Here is a 13,365-nt window from a genome sequence, read left to right on the forward strand (position 1 = left end):
TCAAATGGTAATCTAAGAAATAAAAACCTCAATTTTTCTTCCAAAATTTTCACATCATCAATGGGATGAGAATTCCTCTCCTGCCACAAAAGCCACATCAAACACAAAGGAACACAGTGGACAAGTGTTGACAGAACCAATTCCTCCACCCCAATCAATAAATCAAATACTCTGCACTAGAGGACCCAATTAACTCCAAAAAACGAAAAAAAAAAAAAAAAATAGTCCACATTGGCAAAATCACAATAAAGTAACAAATGATCCACCGACTCCCCACTACACCTACATAAACATCACCATTCTACTAGTGTAATTCCTCTCTTTCTAAGACTACTAGGGAATGTGAGAGAGCTGCAAATGATAATTTACAAACAGTTTGGATTACTGGCCAGCAAATGTACATATAGCATACTGGAAATATAATTGAATCAGTATTTGATGACATTGTGCCGCAACCAAAGCTCATACATGACCATATGGAATGCATCATATCTGATGGGTGGAGAGTTCCACTGGAAATGCCTCTGAACCTGATAGAATACAATCCATAAAAGAAATTCTTATCAAGTAGTTTACTTTATTTTCCTTTTCTTTTTTTTGGCTAAACTGAAAAGGCCATTGAAATAAGACTTAATACAATAGCGAGTTGTTCACCTATGGAACTTGAAGCCGACAAAGCACACATACATAGGTACACACAAACAATATATATAGCGTAGAAGCAGATTGACTATATGAAAATTGAAAAGTAGTATAAATCAGATAAACCACTTAGAATTTTTGACTTGAGATAGAAAGGCATTACCTTAACTAAGTTCTTGTGAAGTGCAACAAATTCAGCATCAGGTATGTCCTTTAGAATTTGCTTAAGCTGATACACATCATGCTCCTTAAGTATGACAGCAAATTTATGCCAATCCAGAATATCATTGAATGGCAGGTCATAATAATTTGACAATATCACTACAAGAGATCCAACACATGAAGAACTTAGGGATTTAAATTTTAAATATATAAAAAATAAAAAATAAAATAAAAAACAATAAACTAAAAACTATTTCGATAATATAATTGAAATTGAAAAATTACTGAAAGTACTTTAAGTTAAATGTTGAACACATCTCATGTAAGACGAAGCTTTTATCAAAACCTATTTTTATAATACATTATTAAAATAAATTAAAAATAATAATGAAACTTCTTTTTAGATTTCTTGAAACTTTGGTAATTTAGTTTTAATCAAAGTACTTCTGAATTTCTTAAAAATTTAGTAATAAAGTTTAATTCACAGCAAACTATGTTGACAAGTTTAAAGATCTATGGTGTGCCATAAGCTGAAAGAACTCAGTTCAATATGTGACACTTATCTTGAGCCATTCAATGCAAATAAATTAAAAATCTCTAGTAATAGAGTTTGATTAGAACAAATTGTTGTCAAAATTACATTGATAGTTTTAAAGTAGTATAGTGCACCACATGGCAAAAATGCATACAACCTGTACATTTACGTTGGCCATATAGCGCAAGCACAATGTGTAAGAGTTAAGTCCCAACTTTTTTTTTTATTAATACAAAAAAATAAAGTAATTTAAAGTAAATAATGAAATTTCTAATAACTCTTTGAAATAGAATTTTAATCGAAGTATTATTTTTAATCTTCTTGAAAGTTTAATATAGAGTGTCACAATCTATGTTAATAATATTAATGTACTTATAATCCACCACATAGGTCCACTTGTGTCTATGCTTACTATCAAATATTTTGTTCACAATCAATCCCAAACCAAAAAAATAAATAAATAAGGGTTGTGGTAGAATGACAGCCAATGTAAAATTTTGTCACTTTATTATGAATGGATCCACTAATACCTACTATGATCTATGGTACTAAATGTTGGTTATTAAGAAGCAACATGTCTATAAGATGAGCATAGCTAAAATTAAAATGTTAAGATGGATAAATAGAAACAAAAGAGAAAATTGGATTCGAAATGAGGGAATCCATTTAAAGATAGAAGTGACTCCTATTGATGAAAATATGAGAAAAGGTCCCTTAAGATGGTTTGGACATGTGCAAAGGAAAGCGATTAATAATCCACTAATGAGAAAGCGTGAGTTGACTCAAGTCGAGCAAATGAAGAAAAGTTAGAAGAAATAAAATAACATTAGTACAAGTAATTTAAATGGACAGGTCAATTAAGAAGATAACAGAGAATATGACTTCGAATATAATAGAAAAGTGGAAAAACATACATGTGGCTAACCCTAACTAGTGTGTTGAGGATTCATAGTCGATGTCAAAATTTTGGAACTAAAACTTGGTTGTTGTAGTATAGTATACCACATGGCAAAAGCACTCTTGAAACTGTTAAATGATTTTACGAACTCCCCACGCTAATGTATAAATTAGCAAAATAGCATAAGCTGTATAAGAGTGCTAATCAATCAGGTTTGAAGTACAAGTCATGAAGCTAAGTAGTACTCCAAGTATGTAGTAAAATTACAAAATTAAAAACAGTGAAATCTTACCAGGAACACATCCATAATGGATTGAGTCAGCTATGCGAGCACTGTTGACTTGGGAACCACCAGGGCATATGCAGAACTTAGTATTATAAAATCTCTTTTGATATATGAGTGGTCCGATAGCCCTATTTATTCTGTTGTTCGAAATATCAAGTTCAGTGTCATTCTGCCAGACACGTGCTAGTATAACTCTAATTTTGGAGTTTCGATGTCCAGCCCAAAAGCCAAGTGTTGTCCTGCAAAGCATGTTTGTTATTTTTATAAGCAATTAACTGCCTTGCTGTGTTTTTTTATTTAACAAAATTAAAAATAAAATTAAAAAATCACGTTCAGCTACCCATGTATACGTAAGGCATGTCTTAACCTAAAACAAGTTGACAACTTTCAACTAGTGATAAGATGCATCATGAGACATTCCTATGAAATGAAAACAACATTCCATTCAAGATGAAGATGAGAGTATACAGTTATTTTCCCTTTTCTGATAATTCTAGTATGTATAAAGACAGATATGATAGATAACCTCAAAAATTAACAAATATTATTATTGAAAAAAAAAAAAAAAGGTAGGATAAAATCTGACCATCACCATACCATATCACAACAAAATAAAAAAAGCAATCTTTGCAGAATTCGATAGGTTTGAGGAATTGTGAAATGTTCCTACTTTCTCATTTCACTTTTCCCAGATATTCTTGACAACATTACTGAACATGTTTGGGTTGGAAAGTTGACAGTAATAGATCAAGTGAGACAAGTGTCTAAATTATGCTTCACACATTAGATAGACAGGCTTTCTAATCACAATTTAATTTTACGAAATGATGCATCTCAGCTCTTAACTGCTAGGGTACTGGTTCCTTCTGCTACCTGTAACTTCAGGAGACATTAAAAATATATAATGACTCAACAATTATTCCCATACAAAGAGATAGACCTTAAAAAAAAAATTCATTAGATGACTTTCTTTTTCTTTAGTTCCCCCACTAATCCTCCCCCTCCAAAAATAAGGATCATAACAAGCCCCATAAGCTCCCATCCATGACCTGACATTCATTTATAAAAGGAAGCAGTATACTAAGCTACTCAAGATAGTGTCTGAACTAAAATAGGTTCAAGTTCCACAAATTTCCAAAAAATCTCTACAAGTAAACCAACTTTCAGGGTAAAAAGAAGTTTCTATACATGTTTAAAAAGTTTTAACTACTTCAGACTTATAGACTGGTAATATGGTTTAACTTCTAAAAAATTTTGCCATTGCTCATCACATAGGATCCTTTAACAATTTATGGTTTTATTATATCATGATCCCACAATATAAAGCACTAACCACACTGCATTCAAGATAACAATCTGATTGTAGTTCCAATACCACGAAAAAAAGGTTAAAATGGAGGCAGCCAGATATTTCAAATTTGTATGCCATTTTTTGAATAAGGACTTATTTCCTTAAGAAATAGGAGAGTAAAGCAAATTGATGTTTCAAGTAATAGCTCAGGACAAAGAGAGTAACAAATAATCAAAGTCGGAAATAACCCCAAAACTGGCCATCTGCCATCTACTTATGTGAAAGTATGATAATCATGTAATCAAACATTTACATCCCAGAATTTACCTATTTTCAATATCATTTCCTCCAGCTGGAAGGGCAAATGGTTGCAAAACTTGAGGGAGAGCAACATCTTTGTGTGGAATGAATCCAACATCATAGCTTGGGGAGCACACAACTCGAATTGAATTCTTTACAAGAAGCGGAACTCCTTCTGTTGCCCTAACACCAACATCATGACAAGTGACAAAAAAATGATCCGCACCCAACGTTCTATTCCAGTAAGGATACTTGGAAATTAAGCTTTCCACATAATTCTGGATTATTATGGTCATATTCTCATAAGAAGTGCCCTGCACATGATCATGCAAGCATCACATAGCAGCAGAGAAGAGATCAGAAGTGTAGGTGTAGGTGTTAAATTAGTTGTATTTGTCTTAAACAAGACCAATATCTGAAAAATTGCACTAATTGCAAGTTTTTAAAAGTTAAACTTGCTGTGACAGTCAGCAAGGTAGAAATTTCTCACATCCAAACAATCCACATTGGCAAACATTGTAGCCATTTTTCCTTCAATGAACTCAAAACATTACAGCTGACACCTGAGCAAAACAAGCAGCGCCTCCGATTTCACATGGATCTCTACATAGAATTTCTTCTAAAGCCACAACAAAATCTCATAGCAAACTCAGGTATCAACCTGCCATAAGTCAAAACATAATAAAATATTACACCCGGACACCCCCACAACTCAAAAGGTTGTGAGATTTTGTTGTGTCCATAGATTTTCTCCTCTGCATATGTTGTATATAGCATATACTTATAAAGAACATCTAGTGCAAGAAACCCTTTATTTAGTGGAGTTCATTCACCAACTTCCTTGACCTTTCAGCATTGGGCAGGCATCACTCAGCCCCCATACATGGTCTTACGAATTTGCAGAAATCTATCTTGAGTTTTAATTTTTGTATACAGCCGCCTGGGCGCGTACACTGCGACCCCCAGGCACCTGTTCTCCTGAAGTTACAGGTCTACTTAGCCATTTAGAGTTTCTGACTCAAAAAACAAAGAGAAGTACTAAAGTCTACAGCATCAAGTCATAGGTGATAAATTGTTATTGATTCAAATCATAGGTGATAAGTTATAGTGGTGCACAAAACTCCCACTTTCGTAGGGTTTGGGACTCTAAAATCCTAATGAAATTCACAAGTTCCAGTTGTCGTGCTTTCTCAGCAAACAAACACAGCATTGGTGCATATAAATATAAAAGAAGTTTAACAAAAGGCAAGCATACAAAACAGCATTGGCGTAAAGGCATACCTTGCCTCGCATCTTGTGGCAAGAGATTGGAATGAAGAAAAGATGAGCCTGATTGGGATCATGGGTACGGAAAATACTATCACGAATGTTCTGAAAGAAATAGCCTTCACTGGCGTACTTGCCCGTAAGCTTTCTTGGGGTCTGGTAAAAAGTGTTGGGATCACCATCTGGGTATATATACACCTTGAATCTCCTCTCCATCTCCGCATAATTCAACCCAAATATCTGCGGCAAATGGAAAACATCCCCGGAAACGTCATCATCATCTTTCTCTCTCTCTCTCTCTTTCTGTTTCTCCACCTCCACCACCTCTAGTTTAGAAAGATAAAGCTGAGAAGTAGAAGTAGTAGTTGTTGTTGTTGTTGTTGTTGGTGAGGAGTGGAGGGAATTGGAATTGTAGGAGAAGTATGTGAAGGAAAGAAGGGTTAGGGTGGCGAGGGTGAGGACGGAGCTTTGTAGTAAGGTGGATGATGAGAGAGAGAACGCTGCTGCAGCCTGAGGCTGAGATGCCTTGCCGTTGCCGCCGGCTGACATTGCCAACTATGCGCAATGAATAACTGTGTTGTGTTGTGTTGTGTTGTGTTGTGTTGTCTTTCTCTCTCTTCTTCCCTTCTGCCTTGAATCTATGACTCGCTTATCGCGTTTGTCATTTTTTTTTTTGAGAATGTTTGTCAATTTATTCTTATAAAATAAATTAAAAATAAAGTACTGTACTGTATAATTTATCATACTTTTTTTTAATTAAAAATTTTCAATAGTTACCACTTTTACCATGGAGGAATGGTATTAGAGCATTCACGGCTGAAAATTCTAATTTTACTCTATTTTATCATCTCAAAAATTCACTTTATCATTATACCATACCATACCATTTTACAATATTTTCAACATCCCAAAACTCTAATATTTTACCATTTTATTAAAATATTATTTTTTAAGTCCAAAAGTAAACATAAAAAACATTTTTTGGTTTGATTTTGCCCTGATCTGTGCTTACTTCCTCTCTTTCTCCTGTCTCACTTCTCTGTTACTTATTTGGGATTGATTGTGCTCCTGTCTATACTCCGGTTGTTGATCATGGATCTGTGCTCTGGTTGTGGATCGTGGGTCTGTGCTCCAGTTGTGAATCGTGGGTCGTGGATCGTGAATACATGATATGGGTTTTTGTTGGTTGTGATTCGGTGGGTTTTTGTTGGTTGTTGTGCTCCGGTGGGTTTTTGTTGGTTGTGCTCCGGTGGTGGGTTTTTGTTGGTTGTGCTCCGGTGGGTTTTTATTGGTTATGGGGGTCAAATTTGTGGGTTTGGCTGTGCTCGATGGCGTTGCGGTCGATTTGGCCATGGGTTGTCGATGTCACCGTCAGTTTGGCCGTGGGTTGTGGGTGTTACTGTCAGTGTGGCCATGGGCCATGGGTGGGTTAGCTGTGCTACGGGTTGCAGTCTGGTGAAGCTTCAACGATGGAGAGATAGAGATGAGAGAGACAGATAAAATATTAATATATTCTTTTTCAATTGTGCTACAGTGGAATTCTACATGTAGAATTGCACTGTAGCAATATTGCAAAAAAAATTGCAATACTTGGGTTTTGCATTCCCAAATGTTGAGCACTTTAAGGCTTGAAAGACCAAATTCTTCTTACATTTGGCATATAGCAAGCCCACTGTGGATGCTTTAAGGGAGTACCAAATGAGCTACTGGCCTTTTGGCCTCATTAGAGCATCCACACCAGCCCATGTAAAATCATCTATAATGCAAAAATTGAAAAAATTTACACAATTTGAGAAAAAAACACCCACATCAGTGGGGGTAAAGTCATGTAAAAACGTGGAAAGTCATTAACCGGCTACAGTGTTGTGTAAATATACACGGAACACTGTAGCTCTGTTATCCCATATTTTATTATTAACTTTGTACGTATAAAAACATTTTTGGCTCCTTTTTTTCTCTCTCATCTCACTGAGCAACCTCTTACTCTCAGCTTCTCTCTCCCTGTTTCATTCCTGAGCAACACCCACAATCTCCGGCGTCGCTCGATCTCTCTGTTTCTCAATCTCCGGCGTCGCTCGATCTCTCTGTTTCTCAAGCCGGCGGCGCTCAATCTCGCTGTTGCTCAGGCCGGCGGCGCTGGATCTCGCTGTTGCTCAAGCCGACGGCGCTCGATCTCGCTGTTGCTCAGGCCGGCGCCGCTCGATCTCGCTGTTGCTCAGGCCGGCGCCGCTCGATCTCGCTGTTGCTCAGGCCAACGCCGCTCGATCTCGCTGTTGCTCAGGTCGTTGCTCGTTGTTGCTTAGGTTTTCTGGTTTTTTTTTTTTTTTTTGGTTGGATGCTGGTGTTGATCTTGTTGCTCAGGGGAGGCTGGAGGCTGGGTTGATGACGGTGGCTGTGGGCTGTGTTGAGAGATGACTGTGTAAAAGAAAAAAATTTATTTTATTGAATAAACGTGGAGGATAGATAAACTGATGTGGAAACTTTGTAAAGTTGTGCAAAAGTGAGTGTGTAAAATAGAAAAAGCTGGTTTTTTCTTGTAAAATAGATGAAAATTTTACATGGATTGGTGTGGATGCTCTTAGTGCAATTTACCTTTATAGATTAATAATTGGAATAGCAGGCAATGGCAACAATAATGGACAAACGTTTTAATTTTTCCTTGTGATGAAAAGCCATACTAGTGGTAAATTGGTAGTCACTAAAATTTTTATTAAATAGACTTTATGGTTGTGTTTGGAAACTTGTGTTTAGATTTTAAATTCGTGGATTTGATTTCAAATCCATTGATTTTAGTTATTATTTCAAATTTATTGATTTTAAAGATTTAAAATCCTATGGGGATTTGTCTAATCTAAACTTTTTATCTTTTTTTAATTATTCAAATAAGATATATGGATTTTAATCACCTAAATTCAAATCTAAATGCCAAAATCATGTCATCCAAATGAACCAGACTTGATGTGCTGATTTTTAAACACACATAATAAACAAACAAAAAACAAAAAAAACACATATTTACTATGTTGTTAATATAGCATCTATCAAATTCATTGTCATGTCTCTGTAGTCGCAATTAACCATTCGGTGTACCATTCATTATAAGAGGTTATGGGCTTAATCCATTCCATTTCTACCAAGAGTCATACCTTTTCATCTAAAGACTTTAAAATGACTCTTATGCTCACCTTCCATCAAAATACAGAAGGATGTTCAATGAGTGATCACGATCCTTGGCAATGGGGTCAATGATCAACTCAAATTAAAAACCTTGACTCAACAGTCCAAGCCCGCTTTGATACCAGATTTTTTTAGGAGACCTCGTTGATAAAATAAGCGGAATTGTACCAAATTATTTAATTAACCAATTATGAGCGTGATTTCAATTCGAGGTTAATTACACCACAGTAAACAAATTACCAATAATAAAGTGCAGTGAGATAAAGACACAAGGCAATCTGTTTACAAATTCCAAGCAAAATCTACTATTAAAATTGAAGTTCTTGCAACAGATATTTACCGTAACTTCTAATTGCTAACTATAGTTGTGACTTACTTGACCACAATTCGGTTGGACTCTTCTAATATGGATTTCACCATTACAAACCTCCCACTTACGACTTCATGGATCACCTCAAAGATTTTCACAACTTGTCTATGTTAATGTCGTGGCTTCAACTTGATCACCAATTGACAGCAACACAATTCTTCAAATTCACTAAGGTGTATCTGATATGATGGTGAATTGAGAAATTAGGTTCAGAAACTATAGATTAACGTGAAAGTCTCTTTATGTGTGTGTCTAGTGACTCGGCCGGCAAGTCAAATGCTAAGCATTTCTTTGTCTCGGTGATTAACTCAAAGCATCTCAAAACCTTCCTAGGGAATTATATCATTCAATTTTGCTGCACAGCATTTGTAATTACAAGTTTAACATCCATCTATATTACAAATAAAACAAATAGAGGAAGGCTCTTTTATATTCGATAATGTGACAACTCAAAATCAAAGGGCTCATGCACGTTAGAGGCTCCATAGTTCCTATAGCATTAACAGAAAGAGAATAAGAATCAGACGCATCTCTGATTCTTAGGCTGAAGCATATACAAGAAAATCCCTCCTGCCACTGAAACATTCAGAGACTCAAACTCTCCAGCCATTGGAATGCTTACAAGCTCACAAACCTGCAAAGACTTCTCTGAAAGACCACTTCCTTCACTACCCAATACAAAGCACAATGGCACATCTACAAAAGAATCTGCTAGCTCTTGAGAAAGCCGAGCAACTGGCTTTAAATTTCCAGTACTCTCTGGATGGCCAGCCAGCACCTTCATTTGAAATTCATTTATAATGGCTTCAAGATGAACCCAGCTGCCAGAAACTATAGGGAGCTGAAAGGAGGCTCCTCGGCTAGCTCGAAGTGCTTTCTCATTAAAAGGATCACAACAGCCAGGAAGTTGAAAAACACCTCCCTGTTGGACACCAGCCCCAATATTAGACTTCCTTCTAAAATATAGATGAAGAACAATAGTTCACGTTAGGCAAGAAAATGCATGAAAAGAGTTTCATTAAGTAATAGTATTCATAATAGAGTGTGTATGGCTAATCATTGATCTTTCTGTTCAGTAAAAGGAGTGGGACATCTTACAACAGAATGGAAAGATTGTTGAGTTTCAATATGTAAGTGTAACTCTTAAAACTGTTATTGCTTGTGACAATTGTCATTGAGAAGTTTAAAATAATGAAACCAATCAGGGTTAATGCATTCTACAGGCAGCCAAAGGAAACCTGTAAGCAATCATCAACTAACATCAATTTACAGCAATAATAGTTGGGAGTCAAACTGATTCCTTAATGACGAAAAGAAATAGCACTTTACATCAAAGCTTTTAACGCAACTGAAGTTCAGCAATGCAAGTTGGAGAAGCATCCATATAATATAACATCAGAAAGGTTGTGGAAAAACATAAAAAGAGTATAAAGAAGGCAGATACTTCAAAATTGCAACTTATTTCCTTACCCATTTAAAGGCCATAGCTGATCTGAGTAATGTACCGAGGTTTCCAGGATCCTGCAGTGAATAACACCTTTGAATTAGTGATACAAAATTCAATAAGATTCCTAAATTCAATTGCCTGCAATTGTAACTGGGATAACAAACAGCATCTTAGGAGTTAGGAATCTTCGGTTAACATGTCATGTTTATCGTATAAAGCAGAACTAATAAATCTTTATGGAATTTTGTGCATTTAACAAATCATAGGGAAGAGATGAAAGAGACTTCAATTATTTCCAATCTTTTATTGCAACAGTTTTATTAAACCTAACAGAATTCATGCTTTGCTTCTGTCTTGCATATTTATATAAGTATGTATTAACTACTAATGTAGGTGTCTTTTATGTCGGATGAGAAAAGAAATATCAGGTGACTGAGTTGCAGCCATGTAGCATGACAAACTCTTGGCTTCAATTGACTCTACCTAAAAGAAATTGGTAATTAGATCTATTCCCCTTCAATGACTTTTTTCTTCTACTTTCTAAGAATACAGCCTTCATACTTGGATCTCCACTGAGCAGAAGACTAGAGCAGCATCCATAATCACCCCCAAAAGCCAAGAATTACATGATATCTTTTTACACAAAATAAAAAAATGCAAGGCTACAACAATGGAAGAAAAGCCAATAAACAGCCTCCCAATAATGACAACTACTCAGGATAAGTGTGATAATCACCTGGATCCCATCAAGGACTAGAATTCGATGTGGTGACGGGAACCATCTTTGACAATCTGCCTTTTCTTGACCATCAACTACATTGAAAAAACTGGTAGGAATACTCATCAGGGCAATTGCTTCAATAGATTCAGTTGACTGCACACCAGAAAGTTTTCTCATCACCATAGAGCTCACCCGCACAATACGAACAGAGAGATCATCTATCCCTTCAGGAACCTCAGCTTTATCAAGTAGAAGTAAACAATCCATTCCCACAGTTTTATCCTGCGATGATTCTTGAAACCTGTATATTTCCCTACAAACAAAGAACATGTCATTTGCTTTATCACCTATAACATATTAACATGCAGTTCCCATAATCAATTAGGCAGTGGAGGCTGAAGTATTGTAAAAATTTCAAGTAAGTCATGGGGGGGGATAAAAAAAAATTAAATCTTTTATAATAAAAGAAGTAGAAGGGTCAGATGTAGGAAACATGTTAACTACAACATAAATAGTTCATAGAAATTTAACAACAGAGCTGCCATATCAGTGACAATTAATCAATAAGATGAAATAGCATAATGCAAAACAAAAGTAAAGGAATCATACAAGAGAGAATAAATTATTCAAATGTCCTCAACCAAAGATTTCACTCTCATTCTCTTAAATTATTTGGGACCCGAAATATCTGAACTGTCAGGAATTTTAATTTTTGGAAGCCCAGAAGAACAAAATTCATAAGGTTGAACAATTCAATTTCTTTTCTTCTCTTCCACTACTGAGCTGAACATCCACAAAAAGCAAAAGCCGGAATTCATTTAAGAAAGCTCTAATCACTGCTAATTACAAAGTCCCCGGCAGAACTCATTTTCTAATTCTTGGAAATAATAATGATAATAATATTCTTTTACTTTCCTACATATTCTCAGCTACGAAAACAGAGTTTAAGAAAAAAATAGTAGATACCCATTTGAATTTTTGGGCTACTAGGCTGGTTGATTACAACATAGAAAACCACCCAGATAAATTGAAATCAAAAGAGAGAAGGATTAGCATGAGTACCTAATAGGGGTAGCACCCACAACGAGAACTGAACCATGGGAGTGGCGATAAGAAGAGTTGTGCCGCAGCTTGAGGCAGTGCTTCACAAATGGGTTTGAAGTGCTAGTAATGGATTGCACGTGAGAAGGTAGAGGGACTTTCACTTTCACATCGTAAGAAGCATCATCATACTTCTTTTCGAAATGGGTTTGTGTCTGAGCGACTTTGAGTTTGAGTTTTGGAGGAAAAGTAGTTGACGTTGTCACCCAGCCCCAGCAGGACATGTCCGTGCATTGCATTCCTTCCACTTAGTCTATACTCTATATCATACACTCGCAGTTTTCCTATTCTGAATACAGAATCGGAGCTGAATGAAGAGTACTTACTTTGCCACTTAAACTACCTTCCAATACCAATACATGCTTCTATCCAATACCAATACCAATAGTAATACCAATACATGCTTCTAACTAGTGTTTTGGAGAATGCCTAGTCCATCAGAGGATGAACAGTTTGTCTAGACGCATTGAGGATTAATCGTACTAATAAATAATAATAGATTCCAAATGCATGTTTTTTGAAAAAATTTTTAAAAAAAAAACTTTCGAATAACAAATATAAATAGCTTAATTTAGAAAATATAATATATTATATCAATTATACTTAGTTAAAAAGTAATCTCATTATTTTAAGAAGTGCTCGGAACTAATACATATAAATCTCATATACTATTTTTATTTTTAAATTAACCAAAAAAAAAAAAAAAAAACAAATTGTTAAATTTTTCCGCACATTAGACGGGTCTACAACTGGTTAGCATAATTTATTTTTCATTCTGGGATTATGCTGCCTTCTGTTGACTGCTTTTTCATTTTGATTAGTATTTTTGTTTGTTATCTTTTGAGTTTTGATAGAGATACAAATGAATGTGGTTGAAGAAGCATGCAGCAATACGACAGCTTCTTGCCCAATACGACAGCTTCTTGCCACTTGAGCAATGACTATGAGGTCCAAGCTTCTTAAGTTCATTATTCCATGAACACCATATCATCCATTTCTGGTTCTACTTGCTTTCATCGATCACTACCACCAGAGAACAGTAAATCTGGTACTCCACACCAATAAAGACAAGCCACCTACTAAAAAAATAACTATTTCATATTAGTTTTTGAGAATGTCATGTTTTAATGGGTGTGGAATACGGCATCACTGTACGCCGAGAATGTCTT

General features: G+C 35.6%; 2 protein-coding genes across 2 annotated transcripts; both read right to left on the bottom strand.

Moving 5' to 3' along the window:
- Nucleotides 1–21: 21 nt before the first annotated feature.
- Nucleotides 22–6,043, bottom strand: LOC142626402 (putative glycosyltransferase At5g03795). The gene is made up of 5 exons (XM_075800224.1): nucleotides 5,396–6,043; nucleotides 4,142–4,428; nucleotides 2,530–2,762; nucleotides 806–963; nucleotides 22–530 (listed from the first exon to the last, which is right to left on the bottom strand). Exons 1-5 carry the CDS (start codon nucleotides 5,927–5,929, stop codon nucleotides 429–431), a joined length of 1,314 nt encoding a protein of 437 aa, XP_075656339.1. The 5' UTR covers nucleotides 5,930–6,043; the 3' UTR covers nucleotides 22–428.
- A 3,200-nt stretch (nucleotides 6,044–9,243) lies between these two features.
- Nucleotides 9,244–12,723, bottom strand: LOC142624190 (uncharacterized). Its single transcript, XM_075797724.1, has 4 exons — nucleotides 12,158–12,723; nucleotides 11,111–11,408; nucleotides 10,398–10,448; nucleotides 9,244–9,849 (listed from the first exon to the last, which is right to left on the bottom strand). The coding sequence occupies exons 1-4, from the start codon at nucleotides 12,433–12,435 to the stop codon at nucleotides 9,448–9,450; spliced, it is 1,029 nt and encodes a 342-aa protein (XP_075653839.1). The 5' UTR covers nucleotides 12,436–12,723; the 3' UTR covers nucleotides 9,244–9,447.
- Between the last annotated feature and the right edge of the window lie 642 nt (nucleotides 12,724–13,365).

The sequence above is a fragment of the Castanea sativa genome, chromosome 2, assembly GCF_040712315.1.
Source record: "Castanea sativa cultivar Marrone di Chiusa Pesio chromosome 2, ASM4071231v1".
Taxonomy (NCBI): domain Eukaryota; kingdom Viridiplantae; phylum Streptophyta; class Magnoliopsida; order Fagales; family Fagaceae; genus Castanea; species Castanea sativa.

Coding starts and splice junctions, on each gene's coding strand:
- LOC142626402 (XM_075800224.1), bottom strand. CDS start 5,929: ATGTCAGCCGGCGGCAACGGCAAGGCATCTCAGCCTCAGGCTGCAGCA. Junction 2,763..4,141: donor GGAAATGATATTGAAAATAG/GTAAATTCTGGG, acceptor CATGCTTTGCAG/GACAACACTTGGCTTTTGGG. Junction 964..2,529: donor CCATTATGGATGTGTTCCTG/GTAAGATTTCAC, acceptor GATCTCTTGTAG/TGATATTGTCAAATTATTAT.
- LOC142624190 (XM_075797724.1), bottom strand. CDS start 12,435: ATGCAATGCACGGACATGTCCTGCTGGGGCTGGGTGACAACGTCAACT. Junction 11,409..12,157: donor GTGGGTGCTACCCCTATTAG/GTACTCATGCTA, acceptor CTTTGTTTGTAG/GGAAATATACAGGTTTCAAG. Junction 10,449..11,110: donor TAGTCCTTGATGGGATCCAG/GTGATTATCACA, acceptor TATTCACTGCAG/GATCCTGGAAACCTCGGTAC.